Source organism: Onychomys torridus, chromosome 1, assembly GCF_903995425.1.
Source record: "Onychomys torridus chromosome 1, mOncTor1.1, whole genome shotgun sequence".
NCBI classification, from domain to species: domain Eukaryota; kingdom Metazoa; phylum Chordata; class Mammalia; order Rodentia; family Cricetidae; genus Onychomys; species Onychomys torridus.
Window position 1 is genome coordinate 36,540,770 of NC_050443.1, and position 21,258 is coordinate 36,562,027.

At 38.4% G+C, this 21,258-nt stretch overlaps 1 protein-coding gene across 1 annotated transcript; it reads left to right on the forward strand.

Annotated features, from left to right (window-relative positions):
- The first annotated feature begins 4,080 nt into the window (after positions 1 to 4,080).
- LOC118596473 (60S ribosomal protein L37-like) lies at positions 4,081 to 7,204 on the forward strand. The gene is made up of 2 exons (XM_036207425.1): positions 4,081 to 4,153; positions 6,810 to 7,204. The coding sequence occupies exons 1-2, from the start codon at positions 4,081 to 4,083 to the stop codon at positions 7,163 to 7,165; spliced, it is 429 nt and encodes a 142-aa protein (XP_036063318.1). The 3' UTR covers positions 7,166 to 7,204.
- The last annotated feature ends 14,054 nt before the right edge of the window (positions 7,205 to 21,258 follow it).

Consider the following 21,258-nt stretch of genomic DNA (forward strand, 5'->3'; position numbering starts at 1 on the left):
TTCCTTTGTTAAGGATTTAAGGAAAGCTCCATTCTGTGGGTCTTTACTGATGTTTGTAAGGATGGCCTCAGTGTGTTGTGTAGTGATAGGGAGTCAGGATCTTACATGCAACATGGTGATGGGGAGGTGTTTAACCACGATCTAGAAGGAAGATCACTGGATGGTAAATTGTGAAGAGGAAATGTCAGGAATAAAGGCAATGCTCGTCAGACTAACAATGTGTATGTATTATGACAATACCACACAGGACTGCTCTGTTAGCCGAAGCCCCTGGATGTCACGTTTGTTCCTCTTTTCACACTCAGGCCCTATAACAAAGTCTTGGGTCACCATGTATTTATCCTTCTTCACACTCTTAGAAACTTGTAACTACAGATCTCATTAGTTCCTCCATCATTATGGCTTTTTGAAAATGTCAGTTTAAATCATACATTATTTCATCTTATTTATATTGCTCTTTTACTTTTCCACATGAGATTATGATTTTCATGTTTTTTCTTGGTTTGATACTTTGAAGTCAATATTCCATCTTGCACATAAATAATTTCTATATCCACATTCTTACTGAAGGTAATTTTGATTGCTTGTGGTTTTGTCAATTATGAATACACTTCTATATACAGTTATTTGAATGCATATATTTTTAACTCATCTGGATAAATACCACCAGGCCTCAGTTCTAGCTGATATGGAAAAAGAATGCTTAGAACGGCCAAGCCCCATGAAGGCAGCTTCACCATGGTGTAGTCTATCAACACTGGGTATGGCTCTTCATCCTCCATCCTCAGCAGTATTTGGTGTCCTGCAGAATGTGCATTCATCTTCTGTAAAGGAATGCTCTTGAGCAGGCACAAATGTCCACACTTAGTGCTTTCCCCGGAAGATACAATGCTGAATATCACTCTGTACACTGATTTCTTACCTGTGTGTCTTCTTTGGTGAGGTTCCTCTTCTAAACTTTTATCTGTTTTTTTTTAATTAAGGAAAAATTACCCTTTATAGGGGGCTGGAGATATGACTCAAAGATTTAGAGTGTATACTATTCCTTCAGAGAATCTTAGTTCATTTCTCAGCACCCATATCAAGTGACTCACAATCACTTTTAATGCCAGGTTCAGGGGATCATATTCCCTCTTCTAGCCTCTGTAGTTACTTGCAATCAAATTCACATAATCATGCACATATACACAGACATATATAATTAAATTTTCTAAATAAGTCTTTAAAATTTACATGTAATGTCTTAGAGAAGCCATAGGAAATCAAGTCTCATGATGTACAAACACTAAGATCTGATCATGAAGAGGACCCTAACCATTGAAGTGTGAGACAACATTTTTTCATTACAAATCCTGAATTGTGATGCCCACTTAAAAATGTTTAATATCAGAATTTATGCTCTGAATAATTTCCAAATTTATCTAGATATGATAAGACATTTGTGTTTAATAAATATATAATTCATCTTCTAAGAAACTCCTGACCAAGAACTCTATTGTAAATAATATCTTATCATTATTATTTCTTTCAATTGTGAGGAAGTACAGAGTAGAGAGGAAGAGGAGAAGGGAATAATTCTTAAATTTGTTTAATGTATATTTAATGATTATATTTAACAATTGTGGTTGGCTCTGGTTTAAGTTCAGAACACTGCTGAATGAGTCACACAAATCTCAAGAGGAACTGCTTTGACATTGAGCATGTCTGATTATATACTAACATGTGCAGCAAGGTCACATGAAGAACATTAAATATTAAAAAAAATTAACAAATAACAAGGAGGAGAAGCTTAGACCAGACCTAATGGAGGACTGTGGCTTAGAAAGTGGCAGTGACCTAATGGAGGACTGTGCCTGAGAAAGTGGCAATGGTAGTGGAGATCTTGGCTTGCAGAGACTTCTACCACTACAGGAAGACTGACAGCTTTAAAAATTTTGTGGAAGACCTGAGTTTTGTATATTTGAGAAAAATATGGAAAGCAATTCCAGTTAGAGAACCTGAGATAAATGAACAGTGAGGGCCAACTTCTTAAGTTGCTCAACTCCTATTTCGGTTTCAAGATAAAAACACATAAAAATTTCAGGTACAAAATAAAATCTCCATGTATCAGCTCCTCATTAACCTCCAAGTAACTAAGCAATGAAAAGTTTGTCTATATTTCCATAGGCAATTCAATATTAAAACAGTAAATACTAAGCTGTAAAATGAGGAAATTCTAACCAAATTATAATGCTTCCCATGACGACTCACAAAAGACAATAAAATATTACTTCACATCTCTTTCCTATACTCTTCCTATTAACATAACCTTGAATTTGTTGGGGGAAAGTGAGGTACCACTTTCCTAATTTAGAATATCTTGCATCCAGAAATAACCTCCTGACACAGACATCAACTAGTGACACATCAACATACTAATAGGAAATTGGGGAAATATTGGATTTGTAATAGAAAGGCAAGAAGTAGAGGCATTGCCACACCCCAACTTAAATTCTTTTATGATGTGTAACTGAGCACCAGCTGTCTTGAAACTGCTAAGAGTTCAAGCAATCTACTCTGACAGCACTACCATGCAGCTAAACACAGGCAAGAAACTGCAAATCTTCCCAATTACAGTAGGAGAGAAAAGCAGTTCTATGGCTTCAAGATTAACAGGGCTTTCTGATACTCACAGATATCACCTTAATTGCTACAACTAATTGTGTTTGTTAAATGAAATGCTAAATACAGCCTCATTTACTTCTTCTAAAGGGTATTTTGATACACATCGTCCTTGCTCCTAATGCAATTGTTCTGAGCTCAATGAATGGGCAATAGGCACGGAAGGAGGCAATGGTTATTGGACTCTTATGGGGCCAGGCAAAACCCTGGAAACCATGTTAGAAATGTGCACAGAGGCTTTTGTGTTAAAAGTTTGGAAAACGACAGAACCTTCCCAAGGTACGACCTCCTGGGAGGTCTGTAGGTTACAGGAGTCCAGAGAGGGCTATGGACCCCATCATTGTCCACTCCTCCCTGTTATTTTCATCCTCTTCCTTCCTTTTCTTCCTCTTTTTCTTTACTCCCTGAATGTAAAGTGAACACTTTCCCTCTGCATATGCTTTTATCTCAGTGTGTGACCTCACTCTAAAAAGCAAAAGGGTCAAACAACCATGGATTGAAATCTCCCAGAGTGCAGTCACGGGCCTCAGGCATGGTAAGCAAGTGCTCTGACACTGAACTGCATCTCTAACATTGTTTTTACTTTATTTTATTTATTTTGAGTCAGAGTCTTACTACAAGCAAATCTAACCTATCAGGACAGTCCACGGAGAACCAGCATACATTTATCTTCTTTTTCCACTGTTCAAATGTAAAGCTTGCTTTTAACATCTCTCTCTGTCTCTGTCTGTCTGTCTGTCCCTCTCTCCTGTAATGCAATTTATGATAATAGCTAATGTGTTTTTAAACAATTTTTAACAGCTGAAGAAAATGAATTATAAAAATTGTGAGCATAAAGGTATAGGAACATCATTAAAGCACTGAATAATACATTTATTTCAAGATATTTAAAGGTATACACAAGTTATTTTTAAGAAACATAAACTGCTTCATATTTGTTATCTGCTTGAAGTCTTGCCAGTGACAGAGATATTTTATTCCCAGAACATTTGGATCTTCTTGGTCATCACTTTCTTCACCAGACTGAACAAAGAATGACTTTTACCTGTTTCAAAAATTAAAATTTAATATTCAGGTGACAAAGTCAGGGCAAGTTAGAGAAATGATGTCAGAGTCTGTTTCAGTGTCTGAAGTCAAGGCCAGGGCTCCTGGAAGAAATGGGTCTCCAGCTGCCCATCACATCAGCATAATTGGAATCTGGATCATTAACCACTTTAGATAACAGGAAAGGTTATAGTCACTATGTCAGAACTGTCCATGCACCCACATCACGAAGGATTAATGAGCTATAAAATCTGTAGTAGCTAACATGCAAGTGCTTAGAGAGAGGCATGAAGATCAGGATACATTGCTGCAATGTAATTTAGCATTCTTCACTCTTATATGTTTTACTGACTAAATTCAAGTCTGAAAATCGCCATGGAGTTATATTTCATAGAGAGTGGATGTGAGGATGTCAGCATGCTGCAAGAGCGGCCGCTGGTGCCCAGATGTGAGTTTCTACATGGTCTTCCAGCCACAAACAAAAGGGAAATATGTCACATTATAGACTCTCAAAGTTTTATTTTCCTACAAAGCAGTCAGTTCCACCTCATACAGTTGCCATGGGAGTAAGACACAGTAAAACCTTTGTAAGATGTGCAATTATAGCTTGACATTATGGTAGTTGTAATTCACATACTACCGATTTATACTGCTAATCACAACTAGTTGTTGAAGATGTTGGTACATATAAAATTGAATATTATTTCACTGGTCATACAAAATACTTTCCTCAGTATAAGAAAAAGGAAAAAAAAAGAAAGGAAGGAAGGAAAGAAGGAAGGAAGGAAGGAAGGAAGGAAGGAAGGAAGGAAGATGCAAATAATTGAGGGCAGGAAACACACACATATGCTATATATATATATATATATATAGTGCATATAATATACACTATATATAGTATACACTTTAAAGATTAGAGATAAGGGGCTGTAGAGATAGTTTATTAGTTAAGAGCACTAACTGCTCATGTAGAGGACAGGATTTTGGGTCTCAGCACCACAGGACAGCTCACAAACCCCTGTAATTCTAGCTCCAGGAGATTTAACAGCCATTTACAATTTCAATTCTGAAATATTGTGAAATAGAGTGACTTCAGAGAGTGGATAACTAATCAAAATTTATAGTTTCCTAGAATAAGTCTTTTTTCAGAGATTTGTTTTTAATTAGGTGCGTGAGTGTGAGCATTGGCCATGTGAGTACACTGTGCACAGTAGCTAGAAGATGTCCAATCACCTGGAGCTAGAGTCCCAGGTGATTATGAATGCCCATAATGTAAGTTATGAGTCCTTTGGAGGACCTCTAACAGAGTAAATGTGGGTACTTTGGAGCAGAATCAATCTGAGCCATCTCTTCAACCTACAACATTTAGAGGATACACTTCACTTTTATTAGCTTCTAGCTCAGTGGTTCTCAACCTTTCTAATGCTGCAACTCTTTAATACAGTTCCTCATGTGGTGGTCACCCTCAACCATAAAACTCATTCCTACTTTATAACTATAATTTTGGTACTATAATGAATCATAAAGTAAATATTTTTTGGAGATGGAAGATTGCAAAAGGGGTCAAGAGAAGCACTGCTCTAGCTTATACTCATTGTATAAAACAATGTGATTAATTTTGGCATCTTCTGCCATGCACATGGTTTATTGTGATCATATTATTGTTTATTATTTCTTTTCTTTCAATTACATTGGTCTCCTTTTTCTTCCACAGAGTCCTTTCCTATTTTTGTATATTGAAAAGTGTAGATCCTTTATATAAGGAACATCATGATATTTATCCTAATGAGTTTGGCTTATTTCATCTAACACAATGATCTGCAATCCTACTGATTTTCTTGCACGTGACAGAATTCCATTGTCATTTTTAGAAGAATAATATTCAATCATGTTTGTGGATCACATTTTCTTTGTGTAGCACCAAGGCTGCTTCTGCAAATTCATTATTGTGCAAAGTGCTGAAGTAAAAATACAAAAATTTGGGGATTCTTCTAAGAGGTTATCAAAAGGTGTACAGCTGAGTCACATGTAACTCTGTTTTAGATTTCAAAGGGCTGCCACACAGATTTCCAGAATGGCTTGGCCAGTTAAACACCCCCACCAGCACACAATTCTCTTCCTGCCCATCCTCACAAGCATTTATTGTCATTTATTTTCTTGATAAAACCTATTCTTCCAGAAGCAGAGATGGTATTTTAGGGAAGTTTTGAAAGTGATGAACTTTTCCTACAAGTAATAATAATTTTTAATTATAAATTCATCTTCTCCCTATCCAGGGACACAGTCCTTCACCCATTTCCATATACCAAAACCATCAGTCTTTCCATTTCTACTTCAATTTTAATTATATAACATCTTAATTATGCCAAATTTATTTTTATGTTGCTAACAAAAATTAATGATCTTTTTATTCATCCCATAAAGTACATAACATGACAGAAATAGCAAAGAAACTCTATTGACCAATGACCCTTTCTCATCTGCTAGGCAGTCATTAATAATGTCCTTTGGAAAAATGTAGAATAAAATTAATTGTACTTACCATTATTTTTAATTTTAATAATTTTAAACATTATTAATATTTGAGAAGGTAAAGCCTTGCCTCTGGTTTGATATTGACTAAATGAGAAGATAGTATCTGAAAACAAGGTAAATTTCTCTAATGTTGGTATTGGATTTTTGAATTAAGAATATTTTTGGGGGGACTGCCTACCATGGGAACAGAAATATACCATTAAAACATTTGAAACCTGGTTTTTAGCCAGGTTCTCTTTGAAATTTACTTTAAAAGCTTGCAAGTGCTCTTATAGACTACAGGGAAGGCCCATGGATCCCTTAAAATCCCACCCACACTGAGGTCAATGGTAGAAGCAGAAAGCATAAGGAGACAGCATAGAGGCCTTCAGTGGAAAGATGGTACCAGATTTGTTTTGAAAGCCCCTCTCCAGACCTATAGGAGCCCAAGTTTATCCTTCAGTCTCACCCAAAACCATAATAAGAGGCAGCAAGTCAAATAGTTTCCTATAAAAATAGTGAAAAGGAAGAAAAAAAATAAAATAAAAAAATGGTCTCTTTGGCCTCTGCGGCAGAAGCAAGATGGTGAGTGTGGTTCCTGGGCTCTGTAAATCTCTTTCCATCCTTTCTCCCTGGGCCGTCCTGCCTGCTGCCGACGAAAGGAACATCATCCTTTGGAAAGCATCACAATAAGACGCACACTCTGTGCTGCTGCTATGGCTCTAAGGCCTGCCACCTTCAGAAGTCGACCTGTGGCAAGTGTGGCTACCCGGCCAAGCACAAGAGAAAGTATAACTGGAGTGCCAAGGCTAAGAGATGGAACACTATCGAGACTGGGCGGATGAGGCACCTGAGAATTGTCTATCGAAGATTCAGACATGGATTCCGTGAAGGGACAACACCTAAACCCAAGAGGGCAGCTGTTGCAGCATCCAGTTCATCCTGAGGAATTTCAGTCAGTCATAAAATAAATGTTCTGGTTTCACCCCCCCCCCCCCCAAAAAAAAGAGCACAAAACTTTACATCTCTGTCTTTGAAAGAGGACATGTTTGTTGGTTCATTTGGAGTGGTTGAAGCAGTGACAGCAGGCAGAGAGAACAGACAAAAGGGACAGGCCCCTTGGGACAAGGCAGCCTCCACACATGACTCTGTTATGGTCTTTGAGTGAAATGTTTTCACTACAGGATAGAAGCATTACCCACAGTGGAGAAAGCTGTTCCTTCTCTGCAAACAATGTGTTATAATAAATAATAGTTCTGCTTCAGCACCACCCACTGTCATCACTGTATCTCATGCTGAACACTGTTCATAGGCAATCTTGCAGACAAGTCAGGGAATGCCACATGAACTCTACTTGTCACAGTGTTTTTATGAGTTGTATTTTTTTTTTTATTTTCATGATATTGAAGAGGAAACTGGGAAATGAAGATGGGGACTGATGTGTCAGTGTTTGCATAGATTGCAATGAGTTTACTCACAATCCAAGACTATACCACTTGGTAGATTTTCAGTAATTTTTTTGATTGCCTCCCTGCAGTGATTACAGAATCAGATGAAAGTTAAAACATTAGACCCTCTGTTCTTTAATTCAAGGAGTGTGGTCAAGTAAGGAGCTCACTGTCTAAGTTCCCTCATTGCTCAAATTCAATTCTACTGATAACAAATGTATTGCAAAGTTGTGATTTTTGAACAAACCATCATGAAAAGGCTGAACATCACATCTGAGAGTGAGAATTTATATGAAACTACCAGCTGGAGGACACTTAATAATACCTAGTGTATGTGCACATATATATATATATATATATATATATATATATATATATATATATATATATATATATATGATAAGATAAAAAAGTAGATTGTTGAATCTACTTTTAAAAAGTAACAACTACTTTTTTAATATTATTTCTTTCTTAGATCTCTGAGGGAGTTGAACATTAGAGAGTTATAGTTTTTCTTATTAAGAAATTAAGAAAAGGAACTTACTAAAGAGGTGTAAATTATATAAGTTTGAAAGACATCAAAAGATAGTTTTGTGTTGGTAATGCAAATTAGGATAGATGAATTAGACACAGTCACTTGGATTCACAAAGATGGATAGATAATGGATTATTTTCTCTGAATTTGGCAAATGATAATGGACTAGACATTGTTAATATAATTCTTGACTGTATATATTGTATATACTTATTGTACTTATTGGATATAATTTTCTTATATTAATTATATCCTTTTATTATTATAGACAAAATGGGGAAATGTAGTGATATATTATGTCCCCCAATATACTGTGTACCCTAATAAACTTATCTGGGGATCAGAGACAGCTAGCCACTAGATTAAATATAGAGGCCAGACAGGGTTGGCACACACCCTTAATCCTATCACTTGGGAGGCAGAGATTGATCTGGATCTCTGTGAGTTCAAGGCCACTCTGGAAACAGAGCCAGGCAAGTGCTGGCTCATACCTTTAATCCCAGCACTTGAGATCTCATGTCTTTGCTTGGGAAGGATACAGGACTTTAATCCCAGGAAGGGATGACAGAAATTAGAAAAGTATATATGAAGACCAAAAAATAGAAGCTTTTAGCAGAACTTTAACTGAGACCCTCAGGGGTGAGGACTCAGAGGCTTTCAGTCTGAGGATTCGTGGAAACAGAATTGACTGAGGAGTTGGTGAGGTAAGGTTGGCTGTAGTTTGTTTTGTTTCTCTGATCTTTCAGCATTCACCTCAATACCTGGCTCCAGGTTTTTTTTTTTTTTTTTTTTTTTTTTTTTTTTTTTTTTTTTTTTTTTTTTTTTTATTAATGGGACCTTTTAAGATTCATCTTACACATGTGTATGTCTATGTATAAAAATGGGAGAGGAATAAAGTTAATCAAGTCTGATGCCTCCTTATAGATGGACATGGGCACTTTGATAAGTTTGTTGTCTGAGCAGGCATAGAGGATCTTTCAATGGGCATGTTTAATAAAATATAGCTAATGTGATAACCAATGTGGAAGAAATAGAGAAGCCAGTTGACCAGGACTCTTGATGCTTGGTTCAGGAACACACGTCTCTGCAAGCTGTTGCTTCAGATTGGATTGTTTGTTTGCTTGTTGCTTGTAGAGAGCTGCGTGTAGCCGCACCCTAAAGATGGCGCTGGCTTCCACCCTCTGCCTTCCCGATGGCAAACACTCTTTGTGGTAAACAGCTCCTTATTTGGCTATGGCTGGATTTGTGTGCCGCTGGCATATGCGTGAACCTGTGGACAGTGCCCACGTGGCTGACTGGGGTTGGCAGCCCAGACCTACTTAGGTGCTGGGAGAGGCTTGCCCCAGGGGAGAGACATCGCAACTAACAAAGGGTCCTGATTAAACTGTATTAAGAAGAATCCCGGTGTTGCGTCATCCTTGCTGGTCGAGGCGGGCGCGACAAGTGGTGGCCTGTACTGGGAAAACGGAGAAAGGAACATACAGGGACACAGGGACATTCCACGTCTCTCCGTGGGATTCAGAACTTTTTACAGTCAGGCGGTATACTGGTAAGTCCTAAAAAAAAAAAAAAAAAAAAAAAAAACTGGGGATCCGCAACAAAAGCGGGTAACGCTCACCTGTAGAAGGGGGAGCGGGATAGCAGAGCCGCGACCAAAGCGGACGGATAATTCAATAGAGCTGCGACCAAAGCGGACGGGTAATTAAAATAACAAAGTCAACAGGTGAAACCTGTTCTGCGACTATAGCGGATGGGTAATTTGCATAACAAAACAAGCAGGTAAAACAAAACAAGCAGGTGAAACCGGAGGGCTGGGGCGGTTCCGTAAAGGCTCTGAGAAACCTCCGAGAAACTTCTCAAATTGAGGAAAGAAAAGAAATATACTAACATGGGCGCTTCCTCCTCGCACCCAATTTTTCTGGCTCTTAATGAGCTGCTTCTCTCTAAGAAATTAAAAATAAAAAAACGCACCCTAGAGCGATTTTTGGAACAATGTGATGCAGTTGTTCCTTGGTTTGCAATTTCAGGAAGCCTCATAGTGCCTTCCTGGGAGAAATTGGGAAGAGACCTAGCTTTGGATACTGGAGCAGATCACAGGAACAGATCACAGGAACAGATCGCAGTATCATATCTAACAAAGATTGGCCTCGAGGTTGGCCTATACAGGTTTCCTCACAAACATTACAGGGATTGGGTTATACCAGTGTTCCTAATATTAGTGCAAATTTGTTAAATTAGCAAGATTCAAAAGGTCACTCTGGCGTTTTGCAACCCTATGTCCTTGAGCTTCCATTGTCCCTCTGGGGGAGGGATCTTATGAAATCCATGGGCTTTCAGTTGAGTAATGAGTATTCCAAAGAATCTAAAAATATTATGAAAAACATGGGGTGTCATCCTGATTTTGGCCTGGGAAAGTTTTTACAAGGCAGAAAGGAGCCAATACAAACAGTACCTAGGAAACCCAAACAAGGGTTGGGTTTTTCCTAGGGGCCGCTGAGGAGGGCATTCCCATATCCTGGATAACGGAGGAGCCAGTGTGGGTTCCTCAGTGGCCACTCGCCTCTGAGAAATTACATGCTACATATCAATTAGTAAAAGAACAATTGGAGAAAGGGCACATTAAACCCTCCCTTTCTCCTTAGAATACACCCATATTTGTCATCAAAAAGAAATCGGGGAAAATGGAGATTGTTACATAATCTTAGAGCTATAAATGAGCAAAGGAGAATTATGGGACCCGTACAGCGTGGTCTTCCATTGCTGTCAGCCTTGCCTGAAAATTGGCCTATTATTGTGGTAGATATTAAGGACTGCTTCTTTTCCATTCCACTGAATAACAAAGACAGTGAGAGATTCGCTTTCACTTTACCGTCCACTAATCATGAGGAACCTGATAGAAGATATCAATGGGTTGTATTGCCACAAGGCATGGCCAACAGTCCTACTATGTGTCAATTATTTGTAGCTACTGCTTTAGAACCCTTGAGAGCACGTTTTCCTGGCTTGAAATGCCTCCATTATATGGATGATATCCTGTTAGCAGCTAAAGAGGAGAGCATTCTTCAAAAAGCATATAGCTCACTTGTAGAACTGCTAAAACAAAAGGGACTCTGTATTGCCCCTGAGAAGGTGCAACAGAGCAAAGTTGTCAATTATCTTGGCTCTAAAATAACTAATCATCATATCATGCCACAAAAGGTAGAGTTAAAAAAGGATCATCTTTACACATTAAATGATTTTCAGAAATTATTAGGAGATATAAATTGGATAAGAAAAAGTTTAAGAATGGCCAATTATAAATTAAAACCATTATATGATATTCTAATTTGAGATGCAGCCTTGGATTCACCGAGGCAACTAACCAATACAGCCCGAGAAGCCTTAACAAAATTAGAGGACAGGCTACAAAGAACTTTTCTTCAAAGAGTACAAAATAATGATGATATTACCCTGTGCATTCTGCCTACCCAGTTACAACCTACAGGAATTTTATGGCAAAAAGGACCCTTGTTATGGATTTATACTAAAATCTCACCTGCAAAATCAATCGAGTATTATCCTACTGCTGTAGCATTACTTGCACAACAGGGTATTCAACAATGTTTACAATATTTTGGAACATCACCACAAATGCTAGTTGTTCCTTATGATTCTACTCAAGTCAAGGTATTATGTGCTGCCATAGATGATTGGGCAATACTGCGTTGTACCTATCTAGGACACATAGATTGCCATTATCCTAAACATCCACTATTAACTTTCTTTAAAGAACATCCTATAGTTTTCCCTAAGGTAACTGCTTCCCAGCCCATTCCAGGAACAAGTGTTATATTTACAGATGGGTCTAAGACAGGCTGTGGTGCCTATATGGTGGATTCTACTAAACCTATAAAGCATCAATTCTTGCCAGGTACACCTCAACAGGTGGAGCTTTCAATAGTTCTTAAAGTTTTCAAGGCTTGTCCATTTACATTTAATTTAATGTCAGATTCTAGTTATGTTGTTAATGCCTTGAAAAGCCTTGAATGTGCAGGGCCCATCAAATCTTCTAGCCCTGTTAGCTCATTGTTTGGCCAATTACAGAAACTGATCTGACAACGTAAGAATCCCTTTTTTGTACAACACATCCATGCACATACCAGTCTGCCAGGTCCATTGGCTAAAGGCAATGATATAGTGAACCAGTGTACTAGACAGAAATGGATGTTTGTGGCTTCTGCCATACAAAAAACACATGCTTTCCACAAAAAATTTCATGTTAATGCAAGGACATTACAACAAAAGTTTTCTATCTCACGTGCGGATGCATGAAAGGTGGTAATAGACTGTCCCCAATGTGTCATTTTTCATCATCCTTCTAGATTAGGAGTTAACCCTCATGGTTTGCTCCCCCTAAAAATATGGCAAATGGATGTTACACACATCTCTGAATTTAGACGTGTCAAATATGTACATGTATCTGTTGATACCTGTTCTGAAATCATTCATGCCACCCCAATGGCAAGAGAAAAAGCCTCTCATGTTATTGCTCATTGCTTAAAAGCTTGGGCAACATGGGGTAAGCCTCAACAGTTAAAAACAGACAATGGTCCTACATATACCAGACAGAAGTTCACTTCCTTCTGTCAACAGATGAATGTACAACTTGTACATGGCCTACCATATAATCCACAAGGTCAAGACATTGTGGAGCATGCTCATCGCTCCTTGAAGGAGTTGCTTCAAAAACAAAAAGGGGGAATAAGCTATGGCCGTACCCCTAAGGACAGACTCTATCTTGCATTATTTACTCTGAATTTTTTGAATTGGGATGCTTCCAATTGTTGTGCTGCAGATTTATCTAAAAAGTTGTCTAGTTATCTTTTAGGCAATTGGACCAGCTGAGGGTAGCTATTGTCACTGTGAATTCGACCCGAGTGGATACCGGACTGGTGGAGGGATTATCTTCCTGGATTGCTACAGCCATGGATCACATGAAGGAGTGGGTGGGAATAGGAGCCCTAGTAGGCTTACTGGTGCTTACCTCCCTAGTATGTTTGTGGTGCATTTGTCGCATTAGGATCTCACAGCATCGCCATGCAGCCATGATTGTCCAAGCCTTTATGGCCATTGATGCAGGACAGTCCCCCCAAGCCTGGTTGGCTACTTTAAAAGATATTTAGGCACAGGATGCGAGGCCTGCGCACTGCACTTGAGGTTATGATACGCTGACCTCAAGAAGAGCAAGTCTGATTGCATGTGGGTTGGTACCCTAACTCCCACCTCTGTGAAAAGGGTACAGGACGGGTCTAGTGTTCTCTGGGTGGACAACGCCTGGACAAACATTAGTATATGTTCCATTTTAGCAGAGATCAGACCTCTACTCTTGCCTGTTGCTCTGTAAAACAAAAAGGGGGAACTGTAGAGAGCTGCGTGTAGCCGCACCCGAAAGATGGCACTGGCTTCCACCCTCTGCCTTCCTGATGGCAAACACTTTTTGTGGTAAACAGCTCCTTATTTGGCTATGGCTGGATTTGTGTGCCGCTGGCATATGCGTGAACCTGTGGACAGTGCCCACGTGGCTGACTGGGGTTGGCAGCCCAGACCTACTTAGGTGCTGGGAGAGGCTTGCCTCAGGGGAGAGACATCGCAACTAACAAAGGGTCCTGATTAAACTATATTAAGAAGAATCCCGGTGTTGCATCATCCTTGCTGGTCGAGGCGGGCGACAGTTACTGTTGTTTGTTTTGGTTTTGATCTGTCTTGCCTCTCATATATTTTCCCTCCCACATGGTTTCATTATTGTTTTTTCTAGTGAGACAAAATGTGATTGTCTTCATTCACACAATGGAAAGTAGTCTCCCAACAGGTATCACTGTGACCTTTTACTGAGGGCTCTGCAGAAAGCTCTGCCTTGGACAGGCTTCCCTGGCCAGCTACCACCATCCTCACCTCAGTCTTAGCCTCCTACCATCACCTTGATAGAGATGGCTCTGCTGATCAGTCTTGTGAGGTCATCAGGCAAGGGGAACAGCTGAGAGAGGCTCCTGTTAGGACAGGTCCAGCCCCGGTCACCGCATTCACTGGATCAGCCATACTTCCAACCTGAAGTAGTGGGCAAGGCCAGATTCTGTTTCCATCACACTCATCAGAGGCTCTGGGGAAGTTAGTATGGAGTTTCTTCTCATTCTATTCCTGGAGATCTCAAAACACTCTGTCCTAATGTAGAACTACACAGTATACAGAAAAGTGTGCCATATGTTTTATTGATAGCTTTTGTAAATTACTTACACATTGAATGTTTCAAAATGCTAACAAAGATACAAAAGTTGTGGTTCCACCAGAAAACTCCCATTTTGTAATTTGTTCCTTCCCCCAGGCATTCCTAAATATGTGTATTGTCAGTGCCATTTTTAGTTGAATTTACTCTGTGATTATAGCCTTATTTTCAATAGTTCTCCTAAAAGCAATTACCAGCTCTGTGTGTATTTACTCCCACTATTGGTACCATATCACAAGCTGAGTGGATGGATCTGCCTACCTTGCATTTTTAGACTAGACTCTAGCATTATTCAGCCGGATGTTTTTTATTTTGTTATTTTGCTTAAATGCTTTGCTACAGTTTTCTTTATGAAACTATTTCTCCTTAGAAGTTTACATAACAAAATATAATATTAGCCTGCAGAGTCAAAGCAAAACTTACCATGTGAAGGCACTGCCCAGGCACATGTTATAATTGTGATTACTCAATAAAAGATGACAAGTGAGTGAGTTGTGTCTCTACATTAGGAGTGACACTGTCTGCCCCCAAAAGCTACATGTCCCATGTTCTCACTCATTTCTGTTGAAAGCTTCAACTTTGATATGGTTCTAATTAACATTTACATCGTTAGTTTCCTATTAGGATCAGAAGTATGTGCTGTTGACTGAATTATCTTTCCCTTAAACTCAAGACTTGAAGTTCTAATAACACATGGGACTCTACTTGGAGATAGGCCTCCAAGGAGGAACTTATGATTACATATTGTCAGAGGATGGGGCTGCAATCCACTTGAAATGAACTTTTCACAGGACAAGAAAGAAAGACCTAGAATAATCATGTATCAGAAAGAGGGTGTTTGGGAAACCAATCCTGCTGAACAATCTGGCTTACATATGTCAAAGGTCAAAAGGTCAAATGGCAGAAGACAATTCTCCCATTGCTGACACTGTTTTCTACCACAAAACAAGAAGAAAATGGGAAATAATTTCTTTAAATTTTATTAATAGAGACAGACCATAATGTTCTCCTTAATATTCTACTCACCTTGACTGAAATTTAGAGTTATTTCTCTCTTAAAGAACATTTACTTTAGGAAAGTTAAAATTAAGAATTATTATTCAAGATCTTTGAAATCTATACAAATTTTCTATACATCTTGTGTCTTAGACAAGGTGTTACTGCTGTGGAGAGACACCATGACCACAGCAACTCTTATAAAGGCTTACAGTTCAGAGGTTTAGTTCATTTTAATCATGAGTGGAAGCATGATAATATGCAGGCAGACATGTTGCTAGAGAAGTAGCTGAGAGTTCTACATCCAGATCCACAGGCAGCAGGAACAGACTATGAGCCATACTAGGCATGGCTTGATGTTCTGAGACCACAATACTCACTCTGAATGACACACTTTCTCCAACAAATTCATACTTACTTCAGTGAGGCCACACCTTTTAATAGGGCCATTCCCTGTGAGCCTGTGAGGGCCAATTTATTTCAAAACACCACATTCCACTCCCTGACCACCAGAAACTTGTAGCCTTACCATAATGCAGAAATGTTAGTTTTAAATCCAAGTAGATTCTCTTAGAATTATCTGTGAAGTATATACTTATGTAAACAACTAATTTTCAGTCTTTTAGGTAGAGGAAGAGCCTAATTAATGGGCAACAAGAAACTAATGAAGATGACCCAATTAAAACAAGAATTAAATTAAGCAAATACAAACACTTCTTCACTTGGGATTGGTTGGATGTGCTTCTCCAGATCCCACTGGCACTCAATGCTTTTCCACAAGCTTGCCCCTCACTTCACAGAGGTGATCTTGAATAGTATCCCAGGGCTATTGGCCAAAATGAAAGGGCTCATTACTGCTTAACTTTATCCAGTGCAATTCTCACTTTTATAGAATTTAAAGGGCCCAGAAACACAAACCTAGGAAGAATAGTCAGCAAGCATGATTATTTTACAGTATGTGAAGAGGACAGAAATATCATGAAAATAGCTTAGGGTGAAGAAAACTAGGGACTATTCAAAAGCTGTTGAAAGTAACTAATCAGAGAGTTATCTGGGTCATTGAAAAGCAGAGCAAGACACAAAGATGTTTCCACAGTAGATATCTCAGCTAGTGTTCCCTGAAGGTATGCCAGAGGCAAGGATTCAGAAGTAGGCAGCTCCTTTAAGAAAGTGGTTGAGACTGGGAAAAAAGATTACATTTCCAACCCATTTACTACTGTGAGTGACAGGAGCTTGATTCCCCATGGGGAACTTGAGAAGTGAGTAATGCACACCTCACAAATTGTGAGCGACCTCACATGTTTGTAAGCTGGCTTCTGTTAGACTTCGAGATTTGAGAGTGTTAACTCTCTGTAGCTGTATCCTAAGACAGTTAAGAAGAGCCTTCTGTGCCTGTAGGAAGATAATGAGATTCTCAGGAAAAGGAGTGTAAATTCCTTGAAGAACTTTACATTATAGCTGCACCCAGCATATGCACAGGACATCTTTAGGGTACACTACAGTGTGCTTGTATATGTAACCTCAGCAGTTAAGAGGACCTAAAGATATTGTAAAGGACCTGAGTTGAGTTCCCAGCATCCAGACCATTCCAGATCTAGGGGAATCCACTGCCTTCTTCTAATCTTCAAGGGCAGAAAACCCACATACACAAACACACACACAGAACACATGCATATATAACATGAACATAGAACATATGCATATATATATATAATTAAAAATAAAAGAAGTTTTTTATTATTAAGAAAATTTTTTCATTCATTTTACACACCAAAAATCCCCCTCTTCCCTTCTCCTGCCCCCCAGCCTCCCCTTCCCACCCCATCCCCCACTCCCACCCACAAGAAGGCAAGGCCTCCCATAAGGAGGCACATTCAGTAGGGGCAAGTCCAAGCCCTTCCCCCTGCCTCAAGGCTGCATGAGGTGTCCCATCATAAGTAATAAAATATGTTTAACATGAGTTTTGCCTGGTGGTGGTGTACACTTTTAAACTCAGCCCTTGGGAGACAGAGGGAAGTGGATCTCTGTGAGTTTGAGGACAGCCTGGTCTACAGAGCTAGTTCTAGGATGGGCTAGGCTGAATGAAGAAATCCTGTCTTCAGAAAAATAAACAAAACAAACAAAAGCAGAAAACCACATCAGTTATTGCTCATATGAGAACAAAGCAGTAGGGCACCATCTTTCTCTCTTTTTCTGTTTTACAACTTGATGCAAAGTGATAAATGTAGAGATTTGCTCAACAGTTTTCTTTGTTCTGGGGAAATTCTCTCTAAAAGATTCCATTGACTGACGGTAAAATGAGAGATTGACCACTTCTTTTAAGCTATCAGCAGATGACAAGGACTTTTCCTTTTGGTATCTAGACAGTGTTTTACCCAAAGCTCTTCCAAGGTCCACTTGAGGCTTCAGTGGTTCACCAGAGCCCAGAGCTTTCTCTTCTCACCTATGTTCAGTATTAAACATGCTCACATATGGAGACATGCAGCAGACATGCAGACACCTGTGGATGGCCAGTGGAGGATCAGTCTGTAAAGCTATACTAATTGTTAGTCATTTATTTTCAGACTGAAAGCTTTTTGGTTCATTACATTTATAAATTATTGTAGTCGGGAGGTTTCTCCAGTCTGCCAGGCCACCACAATCCCATGGCTGCCTTATAAAATATTCACCCAGAAGCTTATATTATTTATAAACTTATGCCCATGACCAATGGCTCAAGCTTCTTACTAGCCAGCTCTTATATCTTAAATTAACCCATTTCTATTAATCTGTAAGTGGTAATGTGGCCATGGCTTACCTGTCTACTGGCATGTAGTTCATTTGGTGGTGACTGGCATCTCTCTCCACCTTCTTCCTATCTCTCTGGATTTCCTGCCTGCCTCTAAACTGCCTTGCCATAGGCCAAACCACTTTATTTATCAACCAATAAGAGCAACACATATTCACAGCACACAGAAAGACATTTCCCATCACTTCCCCTTTTCTGTCTAAACAAAAGGAAGGTTTTAACTTTAACCTAGTAAAATTACATATAACAAAATAGTTATCAAGGAAGAATTTACATTTGGCAAATTCAAAGAAAATATTCTATTTATCCTATATTTATGAGTCTAAGCTTTCATAGTTAATTTATCTTTTATCATAACCAAGGAAAATTATAATTATAACTACCTAATCTTCAATCCCTCAGAGACTCAAGAAGGACATAATATTACCTAGTAGAACAGGAAGTACAAACAAGTGATTTCTAAAAAATCCAAAAAGTTGTGACAGAAACAGCCAGCTTCCTGAACAGTCACCTACTGTGCTACACAGAGGTGTCTCCAAGTTGCATAATATGCTGCATGGTGCATTTAGCTCTTGCTAGTACAGAAAAAAAATGGTTTCTGGGCTACATGCTGCTTTGATGGAGGCATAGATACACTGCTTCTGAGAGTTGGTGGTACACATGGCTTCCAGAGCAGGTGGTAAATGGACCACTGCTATATTGGGAAGCGGAAGTGGGAAGAGGTTTCTGCTTCAGTACTAGCCACTATAGTTAAAGCAATACATTCACAATAAGGCAGATTCAGAAGGAATAAGACTTTAAATGGTTTACAATGTGTGTAGAAATGTATGTAGGCTTGGAAGAGAGAAGAAAATAAATATAGACAGTTATATAAAAATAATTTTTAAAAAGTCTTCAAAGAGACAGTAAAGGTAATATAAAAAATAAGCCATATTACACATAAAGTCTGGATTATATTGTCTTTGGGATTTTTAACTGGAGAGAGATATTTGACTATAAAGGCTTCTAAGTTAAACCAATATGTGTATTTTAAAGTTATCTTGACTTCAAAATTTGGATCTAAGGATATGTTGCTTTGGAAAGGAGGCTCTGCTTTTGTTTCCACAGGAAGTTAGAGGCTATGGATTTGTTACAGGATGTTACAGATGGATCAGATTTGATCAAGACAGATTTCCTGAACCTTAAAAGATGGTACCTATCAACAGAGGTTATAGCTTGTCTTCCCAGGAGTTGACCATTATCTTGAATTTTCTCAACATCCCCACACACCACTTATCATCAGGAAGTAGCCTAGAATACTATGCATGCCCACATTCCCAAAAAATGGATTATGGATGTTTGTCTTTGTTTAGGTTGTTGGTTACAAATTGTTATTGGTCATAGTCAACATCTTTCTAAAAGAAGGAAGGGGGATTTGATATAGAAATATAGGATATAGCTATCATAGGTTAAAAGGGTAGATTATTGAATCTAATTTACAGAGTAACAACTTGTTTAAAATGTTTTATATTACTATGGATTTTAGTTTATTGATACAAATTTAAAGTTAATTTTGTTATACTGTGTGTATATTTCTACTCTTGTTTAAATTATTTTGTTTGTGCAACTCATTTTAAATTATAGTGTATAATTGAGAAATACAGATTAAAAATTTGTCATCTATGATAATCAAACTTATAATTATGTTAGTTAAGTTTTCTAGATATATATTTCAATTAGGTAGGTAATCTTCAAACACTTCAAAGACCTACAGAATATGGCATTTTAAATGTTTTAAAAACTTAGACTTTCCTGGGCAATGAGACATGTCTGCTCCTGGCAGCACTAATTTACTTCAAAGAGGAAGATGGGCATGGAAGACACTCCATATGGAATTTATCTTGAAAAAAAATAGCCATTTGGGCAAGAAACTGTTCTTTCCTGGACTGCCTGACAAAATGTTGTACTCATTGGATATGCAGGACCCATAGGAAGGTAAACACTTAACTTTGCAAGGTAAGATGGTCATTCGGGTTCCTGCTTCAAAGAGGAGATTGCCAGCCATTCTATAGGACACAGAGAGAAGCAACTGAGAGACTCTAGACATGTAGGCTAAAGATAGATGCCCCAATGTTGCAGAGGAACTTTGGATGACTGTCCAGGCAGGCAACCGTCTCTGTCATTTCCAGAATTTTGGAAGTTGATTGCAATGCATTTCCTGTTTACTTAGGTAATATTATATTCTTCTGGGGTCTTTGATGTAGTTGAAAAGTAGATAGTAATAATTTTCCTTCATTGTGATAAAAGATAAATTAGATATGAAACTTTAGACTTAGAAATATAGGATAGATAGAATATTTTCTTTAATTTTGTCAAATACAAATAGACTACATATTACAACTGTAAATTTTGCTTGATAACAGTTTTGTTATATGTAATTTTACTATGTTAAAGTTAAAATCTTCCTTTTTGATTAGACAGAAAAGGAGAAGTACAGTGGATGTCATTCTGTATGCTGTGAATATGTGTTACTCTGATTGATTCATCAATAAAATAATGATTGGCCAGTAGCCAGGCAGGAAGTATAGGCAGGTTGAGCAGAGAATTCTGGGAAGAGGAAGGCAGAGTAAGGAGTCAACAGCCAGAATCAGAGGAAGCAAGATGACAAGGCAGAACTGAGATAAGGAACCAAGCCACATGGCTAAGAATAAATAAGAAATATGGGTTAATTTAAGTATAAGGGCTAGTCAATAATAAGTCTGACCTAATGGCCAAGCAGTTATAATTAATATAAGCCTCTGTGTGTTTACTTGGAGGATGTAAGTGGGAGAGCCACCAGCTGCTTGGGACACAGGAAAACTTCAGATTAGAAATGATCATAAATATAAAGAGGAAGAAAATTCAGCAATGAGATAAAAAGTCATTTGTATTATTTCAAATGTTATGAAAACAAATTGACTAATTCATATTTCTCAACCCTAAAGTTTTGACATACATAGATTTTTTTTTCTGTGAGTCCAATATAATCACAGAA

Coding starts and splice junctions, on each gene's coding strand:
- LOC118596473 (XM_036207425.1), top strand. CDS start 4,081: ATGGAGTTATATTTCATAGAGAGTGGATGTGAGGATGTCAGCATGCTG. Junction 4,154..6,809: donor GCGGCCGCTGGTGCCCAGAT/GTGAGTTTCTAC, acceptor CAAGATGGTGAG/TGTGGTTCCTGGGCTCTGTA.